The sequence below is a fragment of the Chrysemys picta genome, chromosome 9, assembly GCF_011386835.1.
Source record: "Chrysemys picta bellii isolate R12L10 chromosome 9, ASM1138683v2, whole genome shotgun sequence".
Lineage (NCBI taxonomy): Eukaryota > Metazoa > Chordata > Testudines > Emydidae > Chrysemys > Chrysemys picta.
This window is the reverse complement of record NC_088799.1, coordinates 84,353,073-84,373,024: the sequence shown is the minus strand read 5'-3', so window position 1 is coordinate 84,373,024 and position 19,952 is coordinate 84,353,073. Positions and strand designations below refer to the sequence as shown.

General features: G+C 45.0%; 1 protein-coding gene across 8 annotated transcripts in view; it reads left to right on the top strand.

Moving 5' to 3' along the window:
• The window catches only part of NEXMIF (neurite extension and migration factor), a 243,365-nt gene that overhangs the window by 207,558 nt on the left and 15,855 nt on the right, over positions 1–19,952 (top strand). For 7 of the 8 annotated variants that reach the window (XM_042851038.2, XM_065556595.1, XM_065556592.1 and 4 more), the window contains one exon: positions 15,384–15,508. In XM_042851038.2, coding sequence (XP_042706972.1) covers positions 15,433–15,508 — 76 coding nt within the window. In that variant the 5' untranslated portion in view covers positions 15,384–15,432. Of the gene's footprint in view, positions 1–10,719; positions 10,806–15,383; positions 15,509–19,952 lie in introns of all 8 variants that reach the window. The other variant, XM_065556596.1, reaches the window with a different exon arrangement.

Genomic DNA, 19,952 nt, shown 5'->3' with positions numbered 1-19,952 from the left:
ACCAAGTAGTTGGAGTATCTGCTGCATATATGTAGTGTAATCAAATTCAACATATTTTTGTCATTTCTCCAGTTGTCCTTTCAGAATAAGGGGATAAAATGGAACTTTATTTTCAGCACAATGAACATAAAGTTGTCATTGCTCAAAGCATTTCCTCTGGAATTTAGCATGGATTGACAATGGTTTCTACTATTCATTTACTTTTCTGAACATTTTGAGCGATCACAAAGATTTTAAGAAAGGTAGAAGTGCTATATGCTTATGTTTGACTAAAAAGAAAAATTCAATATGGAATTTTCTGGGAAGGAGTTTTACTTCTCTGAATGCATAATGTGAAATCTGGACACTGTGATAACTAGGACGTGCCAAAGGCAGTCAAACCAGAGTTCTTTTTTATCACAATACTCTTTGATTAAGATCATTATAGCAACTGGTAGCAACACTACAGTTAAGATTGAGTTGGCATTTCTATTTCATTGGACTGCAACTCAGTGTTCAAGCTGTCAGCCCAGATGCAATTTTAAAAAAAAATCATACAAAAATGGTTTCAATCCATTGAGCTATTTTAGAGTTGAATTTTTTTAAAGGGTAGATTTTTAATCTGTTCTAGATTTTATTTTATTTTTGGTTTGAATAGAAAGCTTCTAAATGTTAAAAACTTGAAAATTTTCAGGAATGTATTTCTTTAAATAAGCTTCAGTAAACCATTTTTTAAAAAATAATGATAATTATTATTTATTAGTTGTAGTATGAAAAAATACACAGGCAGAGAAAAGATTTGGTCCTTTTGTGCAAAATGGAGATGTATTTTTTTTTAAATGTACAAAATCTAATTTGAAACATTATCAAAACATTTTATTTATTTATTTTGACTGTCAATAAAAACAGGATGAATTAAATATATTGTTCTGCAGTTTTAGATCCCCAAACATAATGACAGCGTGCTAAGGCATGAGACTAGAAAGTGAAACTGACAGGCTGAGTTTCACTGAACTGAGTGAAATGTAAAAAGTAAATAAACTGGATAAATGTTTAAAAGTAAATAATACTATTGTCAACTGCCAGATCATTCAAAAATCATGAAATTTAATCATAATTTTTTTAAAAGTACATTTTGGGTGCTTATTATTTGCCTTCTGTTTTTTTGAGCCTTTAAGATTATACTTGGGTCGTGTGTTCGTGCTTTTCTCTGCAGCCACAAGGGCTAGAAATGTACTTTTTGTTTTAAAGGAAAGATGTGATTCTCCTGTAACTGCTTGACTCCAGGAGTTGGGGCTTTAAATGCAACACGAAATATGAAACTTACGATAAAATCAAGAGAGCTAATAATACTGAAATTAGATACTTAAAAATCTTTCACTTCTGTAGTATTGTTAGATTGTTAACAGAGGTGAAAAAAATGAAGTACTTTGTGAGTTACAAGTTGACAGCAACCCTTTAAATCCTAGCATAAATTCAGCAGTACTTCACCTCTCATACCCAATCATATCTTAAGAGTGAGAGTAAGCAGGTCATTTCCCCCCCAAGCTACACAAAGAATACATAAGGGGGACATAGTAATGAAATATTAGCATATCAATGCAATGGGGAGCAACAGCTGTGTAGAACAGAAATATACTCTGATAGCACAGTACTAGCAGTGACCTAATGCCGCTGAGCCACTTCAGCCCAATGATCCAGTCACCATCGAGAGGAAATACTGCTTGCTGAAAGGAAAAGGAAGAGAGCCTGTCAACATACTGGAGTTATTCTTTGGAGATGCACCATGTGTGTAGGGTGACCAGATCGCAAGAGTGAAATATCAGGACACATTGGGTGAGCAGGGGCGGGGGGGAAGGGGGGAGACAGACAGACACAGTGCACCTCCCCGACCAGAGCCAGAGGCACACTGGTCCACCTGGCCCTGTGGTATCAGCGTGCCCCTTCCTGTTGGGGGTGGGCCCATGCTGCACCACACAGCTCCCCTGGATCCACTATGCCCAGAGCCCCCCTACAGCCATTCCACCACAAAGGCACAGTGCTGTGCGCACATACCCTGCCCAGCGCCCCCCTGCCCACAGCCGCCCAGCACCCCACACAGAACCCCACTCACCAGTTTCCCAATATTCACAGATTTCCCCTCCCTCCCAGTGCCCTTCCCCACAGCTGCACCACCACGACTATGCAATGCCCCACACAGACCCGCACTGCCCAGTGCCCTGACACACACAGATCTTCCCCACTGCCCAGCACCCCCCAACAGGCATCCACTGTCTAGCACCCCAAAACACGCATACCTCCCCCACTGCCCAGGGCCCCCTGCACCCTCACAGCCCAGCATGCCACACACACCTCCCAGACACTCACTCCACCACACCCTGCCCCCTTCCCTGGCCGCACTCACCAGCCCTGCTGGGAGGTCTCTGGCTCCTAGGGTGAGAGCAGCGAGGGGAGTCTCCAGACTCTCCACATGCTGCGCCCACCACAAGCGCGAGCTCCGTGGCTCCCATTGGCCGGAAAAGGCGCCAATGGGAGCTGCTGGAGCCGCAGAGCGGGGCTTGCAGGCACCGCAGCACGCAGAGCCCCCCTACCCTAAGAGCCAGAGGGACTTGCCAGGGGGCGAGGTGGGGAGTCCCGGCAGTGCTCACCTGAGGTGGCTCCTGTCCGGGGAAGCATCCGGCAGGCTGGTCCCCATGGCTCCTAAGGTTGCGGGTCGGGTGGGGGGGGTGGAGGGCTCTCTGCTCACTCCCGGCGCCTGCAAGCCCCGCCCCTGCAGCACGCGGCGCTCCGGCTGGCGGGCAGGTGCTGGGAGCTGCCCTAGGAAGCGGTGAGCGGCGGCGCCGCGGCTGTGATCCAGATGGTCCCCAATATTGGGACAAAGGGCGTCCTGACCGATGTAAGGTCGGAACATGGGACAAGTCCCCTAAAATCGGGACTGTCCCAATAATATCGAGATGTCTGGTCACCCTACATGTGTGACACTTGTATTCAGTACTGTATGCTAGTGTACAAGGGCTTGGCTACACAGGGAAACACAGGACAGTTAATCCAAATTAACTAAAGGTGTGAATTAAAAGTAGACTAGTTAGAGTGCATTAAACCCCTGTGTGGACAATCTGATTCAGAATTAAAGTGACCTTAGTTTTGGGTTAGTTTTAAATTATACCAAATTAAGCTATACCAGCAAACATGTAGTGTTTGACCTAAGATTTGATCCATTGTAGCCAATATTTCTTTGATGCCAGTAAACAGGTTCAGAAGAGTAACCTTGTCCCAAACCATGTCATAGAAGTATTGTGATTCTTGGCAACTCTGTGCCTCAGTATCCTCCCCAGCAAAATGGAGATAACATCCCTCAAAAAGGCGTTTTATGGAGATTAATTAGTTAGAGCCCAGTTTGTTCCCGAGTGCTGCATGAGGAAGGGACACTCTGATCTCCTTTGGCCCGTCAGAAAGGGCAGAGGCCAGCTATCTCCATAGCACATTCCACTTCTTTCTGGGGCCCTGCAGAGTACTCTCTGTGGGGTTTGGAATGCATGTAGGAGGGCAGGGCAGATCCACACCTCTCCCTACAAACCATTGGGAATCTGCAAAAGGTAACACACTCTGAGGCTGTATCGCTATTTATCTGGAGTCCCTCCATGCTGGGGAAGCCTCCTTAAAGGGGAGTTTGTAGAGGAGGCCACCTCTATGCGGTTTTCTGGCAGCATTTGGAGCACACTGCCAAGTTGCAGGAGAGGGGATGCAGACGTACAGGGCCTCCATGCAGATTGCAATATTCCTCTGGCAGATCCCCAGCTTCTTTGGCAAGTTGCAACCCTGTATACCCCCAACACAAGAATTTGAGGAAACTCAGTGTGAAGGGAACCTCGAATACTTTTCCTTCCCCAGACTCTCCAGCTATGGGTTTACCGTATGGGGTATACATCGACTTTTATGGCCAGGCAAAAGATCTTTTCTGGGTGCATTTTACATCTTCATTTTAAATATATGGTGGCCACAGATCTGCACCCCTGACTCTCTAATTTGTGCCTGTGATTAGGTAGGTTGAAGCAAAAGTACCAAGATTGGTGCCCGCTATTCAAGTGTGGGTGCAAAAGCGTGGGTGTCACAAAAACTCACTTTTCTGAAAATATTCCCCCACTGCTTTGAAAATGTAAAACATTCTTTATGTTCCTAAGCATTATAATGACGAATGGATGAGCAGCCTTCTAGAATCTCACAACACATAATGGCAGAAAATATCAAGGCACAAGTGGGCAAGATGAAGATTCCAGAGCAAGAAACCTTAACTCAGCATTTCCTTGGTTTTCTCAGTTTCTGTCTCAGTGCTAATGTTATTTTAATATAGTTACATGGCTTGATTTACCATGATTAGCATAGCAATTTGCAACACATTCTTCAAAATTGCCAATCAATTTGAGCTCAAAATAGATGAAAGCCCCACATAATCGGCTGCTACCATCCAAAAAAACAGTTCTAAAAATCTGAATGAGGACTTGAGTTGTTTGTACAGTTTTTTGTGTAACCTGCAACGGCTGCCATAATATCCTCAAGGCCTCTGCCTCACAGGCCTTTTAACTGAGGCTAGGTGAATAAAAAGGTAAGCTTAAAAGGCAGTATGAAAAGATCGAGGTATTGTATGGATTTTGTTAAATCCCTTGAAGTGTCTTGATTCTGGGTGAGTGACTGGGTGAATGCTGCCTCTGAAAGAGCTTTCAAAAACTCACCTGGTGGGAAAGCTTAATTAAAAATACAGCGTTGTGAGCTTTCTATCCCTGCTTCTTTTTGCTGGTAGGGTCCTCTTTCAGCTGCCATGGTACCAGAGGTAGTTTCTTTCACACCTCTCTTTTCCCAGCAGCAGCAGTAGATATTTAAGGGGAGCTTCTTGGGCCATGACTATCCTAACAGGGACTATAACAGCATAGGTATGGTGACGTAACTCTGTAGGCCTATATCGACTTTTCTTCCCTTCACTGTAGGAATACCACTTCCCCAAGTGATAGTAGATAGATTGATGGAAGCATTCTTCCAATGACCTAGCTGTGTCTGCCCCAGGGGTTAGGTAGCTTAGCTACAGCACTCAGGGATGTGGATTTTTCACACCTGTCATTATCATACCTAGGTTGACCTAAATTTTAAGTGTAGACTTTATAGGGCTTCTCGTGGCTCTTCTCTAAGCCCTCCTACAGTTTATCAACATCCTTCTTGAATTTGTGGACACCAGAACTGGACACAGTATTCCAGCAGCAGTCTCCTCAGGGCCAAGTGCAGAGTTAAAATAATCTCTCTACTCTTACTTGAGATTCCCGTTTATGTATCCAATGATCACCCTTTTGGCCACTGCAATGGAAGCTCATATTCTTTTGTTAGGTCTTAAATATGTGCATGAGCCATATAAAAACATCTAGTTAGAGTTTAGAAGCTGGATTTTTTTGGTCCAGATTTGGCCATTTGCATTAGCGGTGATTTCTCGATCTATGAGCTACTCAGTAATGCACCACGGTACAGCTGCACCACACAGCCACTTCTCTGGTGAGTTTTCATCATGAGACTAGAGGCTAAAAGCCTGATTCATCCCTACCTTGCACCTTGTGCTGTCACATTACAACATCCACAGTTACCTTGTGTCATAAACATATAGCTAAGGGTAGCATAAAATCCCTCCTTTACCTGTAAAGGGTTAAGAAGGGCAAATAACCTAGTTGGCACCTAACCAAAAGAACCAATAAAAACCCAAGGGTCTGGTCTGTGCTCACCTTGGTTACTCTCAAGCCTCCCCAGGAAAGGGGGTGAGGGGACTTGGGGGGGATATTTTGGGGGGAAAAGGAACTCCAAGTGGTTCTTTTCCTAAATCTTTGTCTAAATCACTTGATGGTGGCAGCAGTACTCATCAAAGGGCAAAAAAAAAATTGTGCCTTCGAAAAGTTTTTAACCTAAGCTGGTAAAAATAAGCTTAGGGGGTCTTTCATGCGGATCCCCACATCTGTACCCCAGAGTTCAAAGTACGAAGGAAACCTTAACACCTTGTTACCTGACTGAATGGAGAATTCTCATTTGGTGGCACATTTGTAAATGACAACAAAAGTACAGGATGATGGAGGTCCCTAATGTTTTACTCCATCCATCAAAGATTTCCTCGTCTTGAAACTAGTGTCATGCAGCCAGCCTCCCATTAATTTAACAAAGTGTCCCACAAAAATGTTCCTGTGATAAAATTCTGTTTACATAATGGCCTGATCTACATATTAAACTATTGTGAGGATAAATTAGTTAAGGTTGGTGCGGTGCGTTGGAAATGAACTGTTAGGTAGTGTCATGTGTACTGCTGTTATAAAATGTTTGCTGCATATTAGTAGCAGTTGTCTGAGTCCCTGGACACATGGAGTTATCCTGGCTACCCTCCCATTTAGAGCCTTCATCTAGGAGTCACATTTCTTCTTCCATAATGCCCGTTTATACAGAGCAATACAAGTTTGGGAAGAGGGGGGTGAGGGAAGCAGTAATTTGACTGTGGCTCCAGTGTGCTCTTTGTTGGAGGATTATTAATCCTCGGTCACCAGGTAGAATCAGCCTTATTGGTCTGTGTGTCATGATTACTCTGTCTTCGAAGCACAGGCATATTTTCCTTGCAAATGTTTAGTCTGCCTTGTCAGAATCTACAAGCTATTCTAGCAGATTCAGTTTTATTGCAGATGATGAGTTAACCAAGATCTTATTTTGTTTTTCCAGGGGAACCAGCATGTAACCTTGAATTCACAATTAGTTTAACATTTACTAGGTTGCTTTCAGTTTGTGTCTGATGCTATCTCTACAGAATTCTTTGTGAGCTGGGGCTCAGAACTTCTTCCAGCAGTAAGAGGGGATTAAAACCATTTTTAAAAGCATCTTTCACTTTGTTTTTAAATTTATTTATATATTTACAATCCCTATGTTTGCATCAGTGCTGCTGACTTACCTAGAATACTGTTATAAACCCAATGCAAAGTCTCCTTGAGATTACTTCTTTGCCAGCCTTAGAGAAAGCTCGGCAGAGACAAATTAGTTAGTTTTCAGCCAACATGCAAAAGCTTGCTTTGAGTAAAGCCAAATACTAAGGGTACGTCTATACTTACTTCCTAGTCCGGAGAGGAGTACGTGGCATCGACAGGGGAGCCTGCCTGCCGTGTCTGGACCCGCGGTAAGTTCGGACTAAGGTACTTCGAATTCAGCTACGTTATTAACGTAGCTGAATTTGCGTACCTTAGTCCGAAGTGGGGGGTTAGTGTGGACCAGGCCTTAGAAGTGGGAAATGACTTGCAAGTGTAGCAGTGGCGATGTAAGGCATATACAGTACATCCTTCATCTTTCTATTCCATCATTTCTTGCTCTGCACCAATACTGTGTGCATGGATCCAGATTTTTATTTTTACTGAGGGATGATTCTTTGGCTGCCTTAAGTGAATAAAGCTGCGATGTATTAACTAATGTCGGGCACGGCGCAGTTATCAATTGATCTTTGCTGTGGTGTTGCCTGTAGTATTTTTTCCTCTGTACTCTAAACACTGTTAGTGCTGCAGGCCGAACCGGAGTCCTTCTAATGAAACAATTACAGCACTGCTACTCAATATGCAAAGACGAACACCTCCAGCAAAAGCTGATAAATGCCTTTGTTTATGATCTCCCTCCCACCCTACCCCCTGCTTGTTGCTTTATATAGGGAGAGTGGTGAAATTTACTGACTTCCTCTTCATTTGAAAAAGTTTAATCAAACAAAAAAATAATTGATGCTGAATGACCGTCAGTGGGGAAGAAAATGGTTATAGGACCAGCAAAGTGTCAGTGTGAACGAGCTGTGTGTGTGAATCCACGCAAGGTACTGATGAAACAATTACAAGGGGACTATGCTAAGGATGTTTGCCAGATCATTAAGGAACCGCCTACTCACCACCAACACAAAAAGGAAGGTGCTGTGCTAGCCAGGCATGCATTTTAGACAACTAATAGCTCTCTCAGGCTCAGAGCTTAGCAGTAAACTGTGTACCTGTGGCTCATGAAAGATAATGAGTTTAGTGCATCAGACATCTCTTTTGTTACCTAAATCGAAGGAGTCTAGACCCCAGAAAAGGGCACTGCCCACAGAAAACATAGCCATGATGTCACTAGTTCTCTTGCTGTGAAGAGATGATGTTTTTTGACTGGCTGGGATGCAGATGGTTAGGATGGACATATAAATGTATATACTTTCACATACACTGTAGCATACATAGTGATACTGGAAATTAGCCATTCGGTGAGACTAGAAAAGGTGGTCTGGAAATCAGTGTGATCTAGTGGTCTTCTGGGTCCTACTCCAAGATCTGCTGTGTTTTCTTGGGCAAGTCATGTCACTGTTTTGTGCCTCAGTTTCCCCATCTGTAAAATGGGGATAATACTGTTTTCCGGCTCCACAGGGTTGTTTTATGGCTCAGTTCATTAATGCAGGGGACACTTTGAGATTCTCAGATCGTAGTATTATCATTTGGGGATTCAGCAGTGGATATGACCAATATTCCTATGATTATGAATAAAAGAAGGCTGATGAGGAGGCACTCAGAGTCACAGAAAGGAATCTCACATTGTCTAAAGCTAGAGCAGTACCAGAGTATTTGGATTCCACATCTGAGACCCAGGGGTGAATATTTAACATGCAGAAAAATGTTTCAGCCACAGGGTGACATCTCCACATCTTCTTTCAGTGATATCCGAGACTTAACTAAACATTGCTTCCCAGGCAGTTGGGGCAGCTGTCCAGATTCTCTCCTCCCTCCCCCTTAAATATTTGCATTCCACATTGTTACCTGGATACAGATGGCGAGCTGGACTGATATCTTACAGGCTACAATCTGCCTTAACCCAGTATTTTGCCTTAAAAAACAGACTTTAAAAGCATACTATTTCCTCAAATAAAGCAACATTTTTCTGCATCATTACATAAAAATGTGTGGCATCTGATCTTTATTGACTTAGTTTTTATAAGATATGATAAATTCTCTTCTCTCTAAGGCAGGGGTGGCCACATGTGGCTCTTCAGAGGTTAATATGCGGCTCCTTGCATAGGCACCAACTCTGGTGCTGGAGCTACAGGTGTCAACTTTCCAATGTGCTACAGGGTGCTCACTGCTCAACCCCTGGCTCTGCCCCAGGCCCTGGCCCCACTCCACTCCACTCCTTCCCCCAAAGCCCCCGTCCCTTCCCCTGAGTCTGCTGTGCCCTTGCTCCTCCTCCTCCCCTCCCCCCCCCGAGCCTCCTGCACACCACAAAACAGCTGATCGCGGCGGGCGGGAGGCGCAGGGATGGAGGGTTAGGTGCTGATCAGCGGTGCTGCTGGCGGGTGGGAGACACTGGGGGCAGGGGGAACTGACGGGGGGCTGCTGACGTGTTACTGTGGCTCTTTGGCAATGCACATTGGTAAATTCTGGCTCCTTCTCAGGCTCAGGTTGGCCACCCCTGCTCTAAGGTATGGATTTTAATCATTTTGTTAGCATCCATGAATTTACCTTACATACCTGATTGCAAAGGAATTTTCAGTCAGCTGCATAGCCTTCTTCAGATTTAGTTCAGGGGATAAGACTGTGAAGCTACCTTACCTGTAAATTCTGTTGGCCCAACTACGTCATCTAAATTGAAACTATTTCTCTGTGTTGAAAGTATGCATAATCTGATGAATAGTGTATGCATTTCCTATACAAGATTCTTGTGGATTCTGTTTGTCTGGCATGCACACTGCTGCAAGATGCTCCCTGTGTGCCTAAGATTATAGGGAACAAGTAGGATATTGCATTATTTGAGAAACGCTACATGATCATGTAATGAAAATTATATCAAATCATGAATCACAATTATAGCAACTTTACACACAAACAGCTCTCCTGCTTTATAAGGTTGTCTTCATGCTCCAGAATCACTGCAACTCAAAGTTGTGCATCAGGTAGCCAAAGGGTGGCTTATGGTGCTCTACCATGCAGCCTATGGCTGGACGAAGCTTTAACACAGATATACTGGCTACAGAGATTACTGTTCCTAGTACACTATGTTCATCCTGATCTGAATGGCTGGCTAAATTGGATGTTGCAACCTGTATTTTCTGCAGTCTGGATCATCTTATTAAAGATGAGGGTGGGTGCAATCTGTTCGATTTTATTGGGTCCTCTGGTTCCTGGCAAGTTGCTGGGGAAAATGTGGGTACCTCTATTATAAATAAAGCCAACACCATTGGTAAAATAAAGCAAGCAGAAGAAGTACTTCCAGTTCCAGGGCATCCATTTTTATTTCGTCCACCTCTATTAGGAGTGGATTCTTTTATACTAGGCATTTTAAGGTACCCTGGAATGGAACAAATGACAGACTGAGATCCCCTGTCTATTGGCAAATGAAAATATTAAATATAGTCACACACAAGATATCAATTTATTATAAATATCAAGGATCAAGTAGAATACTTGAACTAGTTGAAGGATGATTATGACAGCCTTAGAAATTAGAAGGAAAATAAGGTCCTTCAGTTTCTGTGTCCGAAGAAGTGGGCTGTAGTCCACGAAAGCTTATGCTCTAATAAATTTGTTAGTCTCTAAGGTGCCACAAGTACTCCTGTTCTTCTTTTTGTGTCTGGACTGGGTATACTGGTTCTTTGAGTACAAGGGTACTTCGGAGTTCAGGGTTGGTAGCTGATTGCCCCAAGATGCTCTCTGAAGAGAATTCAGTATCTTGTATCTTCCACAGGAACATCTCCAGATCCAGCAAAGGGGTTTGAAGTTGGATTTGCTTGGCAGGTGGCCCTTGCTACGTTTCGGCTAACCTAGCAGGAGGTATACAATACGCTGATTTTGCTTAGGAAGGGAAATGGGAGGTCAGAAAGTCTACGAGAAGGACTCCAGCCCTCATAGCTGGGAAGGAAATGTATCTATATTTTGGACTGCTTTGTTTCTTTTTTCACTTGCTACAGTTTGATGCCTGCGGAAGAAGCACCTGCCCTAGAGCCCTAGCTAGAGAGGGCTTTGCAATTCATGTTTTTTTATTCTGTGAAAGGCCTAATGAATACAGCACTCCAAGAAGAGGGAAGACTTTGTTATTAATGAGAACACAGAGTGTGCTGTGTCTGTTTTTACTGTGGGGAAACCTGGGCTCTTTTGCTCTGTTACTTTACAGTCCATAAATATCTTGGAGACATTTACTTGGTGTGTTTTTTAAAGTATATGTTTTCATTCAAAAGTATCCTAATTCTTCTAAGTCCTGTCAGAGGCTTTGACATGTAATTAATTTCTCTGGAGCTTTTCTCTAAGACCTAACTGCACATACAAACCTCACTCCAACACTTGCACTTATTTACAGCTCTGTTGCAGAAAATCGGATCTCCCATGGTGGTGTTTTTTTCTCCTCCACTCCGTAAAAAAGATTTCCCTCAATTCCCTATCCACAACAAACACAAGCAATGGACACTTCAATAGGCATTTGAATATTGGAATTGCTTTGCTGGGTTTCATCTGAGGGCTACTGACCCTCCGTATATTCAGCTTTAAACTAAAACCCTGTTGCAGCCTTAACTATGGAGCTATCACCACCCCATCATCTACCTACCTAATATTGGCCTCTGTGTGTATATAGGTATGTGTATCTTATCTCTATTTATAAAGCTGACTTGATAGCTATAGATCAGTTTCCATTTTCCAGGCAGTTCATACCCACAGTAGAATATTTATTTTCCAGGATGGATTTTTCCATGCTTGGAGATGTATTTGGCCTCAGAAGATAATGCTGGCACGTGGAAAGGTTGAGTCAGGAGATCCGCATCGAGCTGTGGACATATATATCAGCAGCCAGACGCTAGATGACATGGCTATTGGTTTTCTTTATCTTCACCCACTGTACGCACTTGCAAGACATCCCCGAGACCAGCACTGCTGTGCCTGAAAATACTGTGAGCCAGATCACCCCTCCTCCCATTGTAAAACCTGCTGGAGGGGCCTCGGCGGGAGGAGGGGGAAATCTCTCCAAATATCCCATTGCATTATTTGTTCCCAGTCAGTCATTTGAGGGAGCAGGTTTTGCCCTTTGTGGAACAGGCCACAGGGCCCTGCAGTGAACCTGAAGAATCCCCAAAGATCTACAAGAGATCAGGGCCATCTGTGCAGAGGCCCTTTGCCCCTGAACCAGCTCTAGCACTGGGCAGCCTCCTGCCCAATCATCAGCCAAGGACTCCGAGCAGAACTGGGGTTTCCACAGACAAGATCACACAATCCCAGGTGATCTGATATGTTTCTGGTGAATCACTGTGGGACCAAGAGCTGGCTGGGAAAGAGATGCTTCCTTTGCCTCACCCTGGCATGCCTGCTCCTGCCACTAGCCTGCCCATTTCCCCTACTGGGACACTGGAGCCTTGGAGCAAAGAAGTGACTGACCCTCCCAGTCTGAGAAGGTCCTCTCCATGTGTATATCTGTCAAGGACACTCAAGTGCCTCATTGAGTCTAGTAGAGGAGAAGCAAAATACATTGTGACACCTTCACGAGGAATTAAGCAAGTGGACAAATTCTGCGCTCTCACACGCGTAACTCAGTAGCATTTCAGTTGAAGTCAATGGAGTTTATCAGTGTAAAACTAATACTAGTGGGAGCAGAATCAGGCTCCACATGTATAGTAACTGATAACACAGCTAGCACTTTAGGCCTTCAGATTACCTGGTAGGTGACAAATGTAGAAAGCAGTCCAGATATTTTAAACTTATAATTTGGGGGTGTTCCTTCCTCTGCCCTAGGTTTGATTTCAGCCCCTGCAAAATAAGTAAATGTAGATTTTAGCCATGCTTTCTGTTAAGTTTATAGGAAAAGGAACAAGTGCTTCCTTGAAGGAAACTGATCAAAGGATTTTTCTACACAATAAGATTCTATATACATTGCAATATCATTATTGCCTATAGGACAGAGATAGGCTGTGAGAGATTAATACTATTTAGAGAACATTCTTTGTGAGACAGTAACACTGAGCCTGTCCAACAGAACTTGACCTCAGGAATATTGCTTTCATGTCTGTCCACATTCTGTCTTTGGAGAGAGCTACCTCTACTTCAGGAATACCAGTCTGCATAAGCCTTGTTGAGCATCCCCTTGGTTTACAAAACAGAAAAAAAGTACATTTTGAATTTTTTTGATGATCTGATTTGGAGAACAACTGATGGAAAGTTTAAATAGGAGAATCAGTTTCAGATGTTGCACTGTTATCTTACTCCTCAATTCAATGGCCTGCAGCTTACATACAGCTCATTAGTAGGGCCAATGGGAAGATATAGAATAAAACTGCAGGAAACAAATGTGTGGGGAAACGTTCCCAGTTTTGGTGTGAGAATGTTTTCTTAAAACGTTCATGAATACATGTTTTCTTAAAACATTCTTATGGTCGTTCATGTATTCACCTAAATTAAATCCCAGTGGGGGTAGTGGGGCCTTTTTAAAAAAGGCCTGGAATCATGCTGTCCAAGCTTGCCAGTGCTCTGTGTCTGGATCGGTGTTTTCTTTCTGGAGAAATGTGGTGTGCAGTGTGAATGACAAATGTACTTAGATAGGGGTGGAGGTTAGCTGTCAGGGAGCTGGCTTCAGCTTCTCCATCCTGTGCTGACTGGCCTCTGTGCAAGTTAGAGAATCACCACTACACACCAGAGATGATGGCAGAGTCAAATAAATAGGGGTATTTATTACAGTGTGCAGCATTCCAAATACCTGATCAGAATGTGAGATCATCCACACATACATATTCGTGGTGCTTTGAAATGAGCAAGCAAGCAGTTCAAATATGTGTGTGGATAGCTGAATGTGCAGTCATCCAACTATACTCACCTGTGGTAGGTTGCCTGGTGTCAGGTTTTGGACTGCAACGCCCAGTTGAAAAGGGATCCTGGCAGCTCCAGTCCAGTTAAAAGTCCAGTCGGTGGTGCTGTGGGCCTAAGGAAGGCTAGTCCCTACTTGTCCTGGCACCGCGCTGCACCCCGGAAGCGGCCAGCAGGTCTGGCTCCTAGGCAGGGGGGGTCACGGGGCTCTGCACGCTGCCCCCACCCCGAGCACCAGCTCGGCACTCCCACTGGCTGGGAACCATGGCCAATGGGAGCTGTGGGAGTGGTGCCTGCGAGTGAGAGCCGCGGGCAGAGCCACTTGCGCACCTCCACCTAGGAGCCGGACCTGCTGGCTGCTTCCGGATCACTGTGCAGAGCCAGGACAGGCAGGGAGCCTGCCTTAGCCTTGCTGCGCCGCTGATTGGGAGCCGCCCGAGGTAAGCCCGCACCCCAACCCCCTGCCCCATCCCTGAGCCCCTGCCCCAAACCCAGAGCCCCCTCCTGCACCCCAAACCCCTGCCCCAGCCCAGTGAAAGTGAGGATGGGGGAGAGCAAGCCACTGAGGGAGGGGGAATGTAGTGAGTGGTGGCGGGGCTTCAGGGAAGGGGTGGGGCAGGAGGTGAAACCTCAGGAAAGGGTGTGGCCTCAGGAAAGGGGTGGGGCAGGGGTGTTCGGTTTTGTGTAATTAGAAAGTTGGCAACCCTAATCTGTGGTTATTTGAAATGAATGATCATTGCACATTTCTTCCACCCGGAAAACCACAAGAGATGGACAGGATGGATTTGTTTAATGTCAGTGCATGATGTGTTTAAGCTCCTTACCAAACTGCAGTACTCCTCCCACCAAAGATTCCTCACACAGCAAGCGGCCCATTCCAAAGAAGTCAAGCTGGCCCACTTACTACTTTAGACTGTGTCTCTCCTGAACGCATGTTTAACAGGCAGGCGACATTATTAAGCAGCCTGTAACTGAAAAATGTAGAGCATCTGTCATACTTAAAAGTTAATCTTCCTAAAGTTGCATGCAAATACTCCAAATGATGCATAGTTTATGACTGGGAAATTTTACTAAAAATATGGGGAGCCTCTTTGATTAAAATATGTCAATAGATCTTTTACTGGGCTCCCTGGCCCACTGAATGAAACATTTTGGCAGCCACAGCACAGGTGCTGGGAATGGTGTCGCTGTCCATAAGCTGGGAGTCTCATTTTAACCAAGTCATCCTCTCTGGGGAGCCACTGAAATTTGGATTTGCACTGAAGTAAAATTCTTGATTGTAGTGAAAAATTCCTCAACAAATGCAAAGACATGGTGTTACTGATGCTTGTTATTCTTTTGGGAAGAAAATGGAGACATCTCTTTTTAACTCCATTGAAATACATTGGACTGGGGGAGCTTTTGGAGTAGAAGAGTGAAAATATGATAGCTACTTTGTTATAATAAATAGTGTTTGTCCTCCTAAACCGGGTTAGTAGGTGTGTGTAATGCTTTTTTCTTTTATTCACAGTTCTGTGAGCTTATTTCAGGAATTTTAATGACTGTAATTATGTTTTTGGAAATGTACAGGTTGGCCAGATGCAGCGGGGCATGGAATGAACAATAAGAGGTTAAATTGATGGATGACCAACAAGATAAGGATTGTGCCTCAGAAGACCATGAAACTATCCTGATTAATGGGGTGAAAGAAAATGGTAAGGAAATCTAATTACAGCACATGAAGCAGCAGTGATAACATCAAGCCAACCTATTTTCCTAGTTCATGTATTTAATTTCTGAGTTTTGCAGACATCTTCAAAATGTAGAGCAGTGGGGCAGATGGATATTTTGTGCAAATATGTTGCTGCAGCTATGAATCTTCAGTTTTTAAACCCTAAGCAACAACTGCTGCTTTTCCCCCCACACATATGTGCATGCCCACACACACATAGATCTGAATTGTGATTTTTTTTTTTGAGTTTATTGTTTTTTGGTACTGCACATGCTGTTGTGACCATTTTGGCAGCATGACCCCTCCAACTTGCTGTCCCAAGGTCACATTAGAATTCTAGGCACCTCTTCTGTGCATAAACACATGCTACTGGTAAAGTCATGATCCTGAGACCTGCTGAGTAATTTCAGCTCCCATTGAAATCAGTGGAAAATGATTTGCATCTTTCAGGAACATGCCCAAAATTTCCTGTATCTAGCTTTGTCTTTGGTTATTTTCAACTGCTCCATAGTTGCTTTCAAAAGCAATAACTAATTAAAAGTCTTCTTCAGTGCTATGCTTGCCTGCAAACCTGATGAAGCTTCTATAAGGTGGGTGCATAATTGGTTGGAAAACCGTTCCCAGAGAGTAGTTATCAGTGGTTCAGTCAGGCTGGAAGGGCATAACTAGTGGGGTCCTGCATGGATCGGTTCTGGGTCCGGTTCTGTTCAAGATCTTCATCAATGATTTAGATAATGATATAGAGAGTACACTTATAAAGTTTGCCGATGATACCAAACTGGGAGGGGTTGCAAGTGCTTTGGAGGATAGGATTAACATTCAAAATGATCTGGAGAAATGGTCTGAAGTAAATAGGATGAAATTCAATAAAGACAAATGCAAAGTACTCCATTTAGGAAGGAACAATCAGTTGCACACATACAAAATGGGAAATGACTGCCTAGAAAGGAGTACTGCGAAAGGAATCTGGGGGATCAGTGAATCACAAGCTAAATATAAGTCAACAGTGTAACACTTGCAAAAACAATGAACATCATTCTGGGATGTATTAGCAGGAGTGTTGTAAGCAAGACACGAGAAGTAATTCTTCTGCTTTATTCTATGCTGATTAGGCCTCAACTGGAGTATTGTGTCCAGTTCTGGGCGCTACATTTCAGGAAGGATGTGGACAAATTGGAGAGAGTCCAGAGAAGAGTAACAAAAATGATTAAAGGTCTAGAAAACATGACCTATGAGGCAAGAGTGAAAAAACTGGGTTTGTTTAGTCTGGAAAAGAGAAGACTGAGAGGGGACATAACAGTTTTAAAGTATGTAAAAGCTTGTTATAAGGAGAAGGAAGAAAAATTGTTTTTCTTAACCTCTGAGGATAGGACAAGAAGCAATGGGCTTAAATTGCAGCAAGGGCAGTTTAGGTTGGACATTAGGAAAAACTTCCCAACTGTCAGGGTGGTGAAGCACTGGAATAAATTGCCTAGGGAGGTTGTAGACCAGAGGTGGGCATACTACGGCCTGCGGGCCACATCCGGCCCATGGGACCCTCCTGCCCAGCCTCTGAGCTCCTGCCCCGGGAGGCTCGCCCCCGGCCCCTCCCCTGCTGTTCCCCCTCCCCCGCAGCCTCAGCTCACTGTGCCGCCGGCGCAATACTCTGGGTGGTGGGGCTGCGAGCTCTTGCCGGGCCGGGCAGTGCAGTAACAGAGCCACAGTCTGACCCGGTGCTCTGTGCTGCGCGGTGGCGTGGCTGGCTCCAGCCGGGCAGCATGGCTGACTGTCCTTGTGCTCTGGGCGGTGCGGCTGTAGCACCGCCAGCCACTGGTGCTCCAGGCAGCGTGGTAAGGGGGCAGGGAGCAGGAGAGTTGGATAGAGGGCAGGGGAGTTAGGCGTGGTGATCAGGGGTGTGGATAGGGGTCGGGGCAGTCAGAGGGCAGGGAACGGGGGTTGAATAGGGGCAGGGGTCCTGGGGGGGCAGTCAGGAAGGAGAGGAGGGTTGGATGGGGCGGCAGGGGGCAGTCAGGGGTAGGGGTGCCAGGGGCGGTCAGGGAGAAGGGGTGGCTGGATGGGGCAGGGGTGCCCAGGGGGCAGTTAGGAATGAGAGGAAGGGTTGGATGGGGCGGCAGGGGGTGTCAGGGGACAGGGAGGGGTGGATGGGGCAGGGGTCCCGGGGGGGCTGTCAGGGGACAGGGAATAGGGGGGCCATCAGGGGGCAAGAAGCAGGGGGGGTTGTATAGGGGGCGGAGGCTGGGTCATGCCTGACTGTTTGGGGAGGCACAGCGTCCCCTAACCGACCCTCCGTACAATTTCAGAAACCCAATGTGGCCCTCAGGCCAAAAAGTTTGCCCGCCCCTGGTGTAGAATCTCCATCATTGGAGATTTTTAAGAGCAGGTTAGACAAACACCTGTCAGGAATGGTCTAGATAATTAGTCCTGCCACGAGTGTAGGGGACTGGAGTAGATGACCTCTTGAGGTCCCTTCCAGTTCTATGATTTTGTGATTCAAATTAAAATTCCTCTGAGCATTTGCTGAAGTCATTTAGCTTTCAAGTTCCTAGCACTGCGACAAAAACTGGCATTTTCATTCTTTGCAGCATCTCTAAAATGTATTTAAACATACATGGTTAATTGCATGTTTCTGTTTAAAATGCCTTTCAATTCTACTGACTGTTGATATTTGATCATATTGGATCTTTGAGGGCCCAATCCTGTGGTGGTGGTGTAGGCTCAGATTCTTGTACCCTACCAAAATGAATTTGATAGTTGTGTTATAGCAAAAGCCTGTAGGTGCAAATTCTGTTCTCTTCCCCACAGATATAAATCCAGAGTAAATCCAGATGTATAGGTGAACAGCACTGGTGTTACCTGATAGAGTAGTGAGAAATGAAACACACATTTGTGATTTCTAGCATGACAGAATTCAGAATATATCTGTCAGTTTCAGCCAATCTTATTCTTTATCAGATACATGCAAACCGTCTGTAAAGTAATAGTGGGTGACAGTTGCTAGAGCTACAGAGAGATTTCCTGGCCATTATGCCTGTGCCTAATCTACTGCTACCAAGCAGAATCAATGGTTACCTTGTCAATAGAAACTGATTTGATTTGTAGAATCTGATACAACTTCCATGAAATGCAGTTAAACAAACAGAAATAGGAAAATGTCTTAATTAAATACTGTAGTATAGCAGTGAATTTTCTAAAGGTTTTGGCCCAGATCTTCCAATGCTGTGCAGTCACTTGATGCTGAACCAAAAGCAGGTTACGTGCTGACAGCAGTGTCTCTGGCTATGTGAGGATCACTATAGTGTAGGGAAGGGGTGGCCAACCTCCGGAGCCACATGCGGCTCTTCAGAAGTGAATATGCGGCTCCTTGTATAGGCAGCGACTCCGGGGCTGGAGCTACAGGCGCCAACTTTCCAATGTGCCGGGGGGTGCTCACTGCTCAACCCCTGGCTCTGCCACAGGCCCAGCCCCCGCTCCACCCCTTCCTGCCCCCTCCCCTGAGCCTGCCGTGCCCTCGCTCCTCCCCCCTATTCCCCAGAGCCTCCTGCATACCACAAAACATCTGATCAGGAGGTGCCGGGAGGGAGGGGGAGGCGCTGATCAGCGGGGCTGCCGGTGGGTGGAAGGCGCTGGGGAAGCTGATGGGGGGCTGCTGATGTATTACTGTGGTTCTTTGGCAATTTACACTGGTAAATTCTGGCTCCTTCTCAGGCTCAGGTTGGGCACCCCTGGTGTAGGGGATTGTGACTTAGAATCAGCATGGCAGTTCTTATGCCATCATCATCTCCCTTCTGAAGGAACTCAGATATGAAATTGCAGGACTAATATGTGTTGTATGTAACTTTTCACCACTTAAATCAGCTTCTGTACCAGGTGATTGGACTTTCAAAAAGCCTTTGACAATATTCCTCACCGAAGGCTCTTAAGCAATGTAAGCAGTCTTGGGATAGGAGGGAAGGTCCTGTCATGGATCAGTAACTGTTCAGAAGGTAGGAAATAAAGAGTAGGAATAAATGGTCAGGTCTCTCAGTTGAGAGAGGTAAATAGCGGGGTCCCCCAAGGATCTGTACTGGGACCAGGGCTGTTCAGTATATTCATAAATGATCTGGAAAAAGGGGTAAACAATGAGGTGGCAAAATTTGCAGATGATACAAAATTACTCAAGATAGTTAAGTCCAAAGATGTCTGTGAAGAGTTACAAAGGGATCTCACAAAACTGGGTGACTGGGCAACAAAATGGCAGATGAAATTCAGTGTTGATAAACAGAGCCCTGCGCATTTGGATCCGCATCTGATCTGCGATCCACAAACATAGTCTGCAGATATCCACAGATTTAGCTGGAGTATTGTGTCCAGTTCTGGGCACCTCATTTTAAAAAAGATGTGGAGAAATTGGAAAGGGTCCAGAGAAGAGCAACAAGAATGATTAAAGG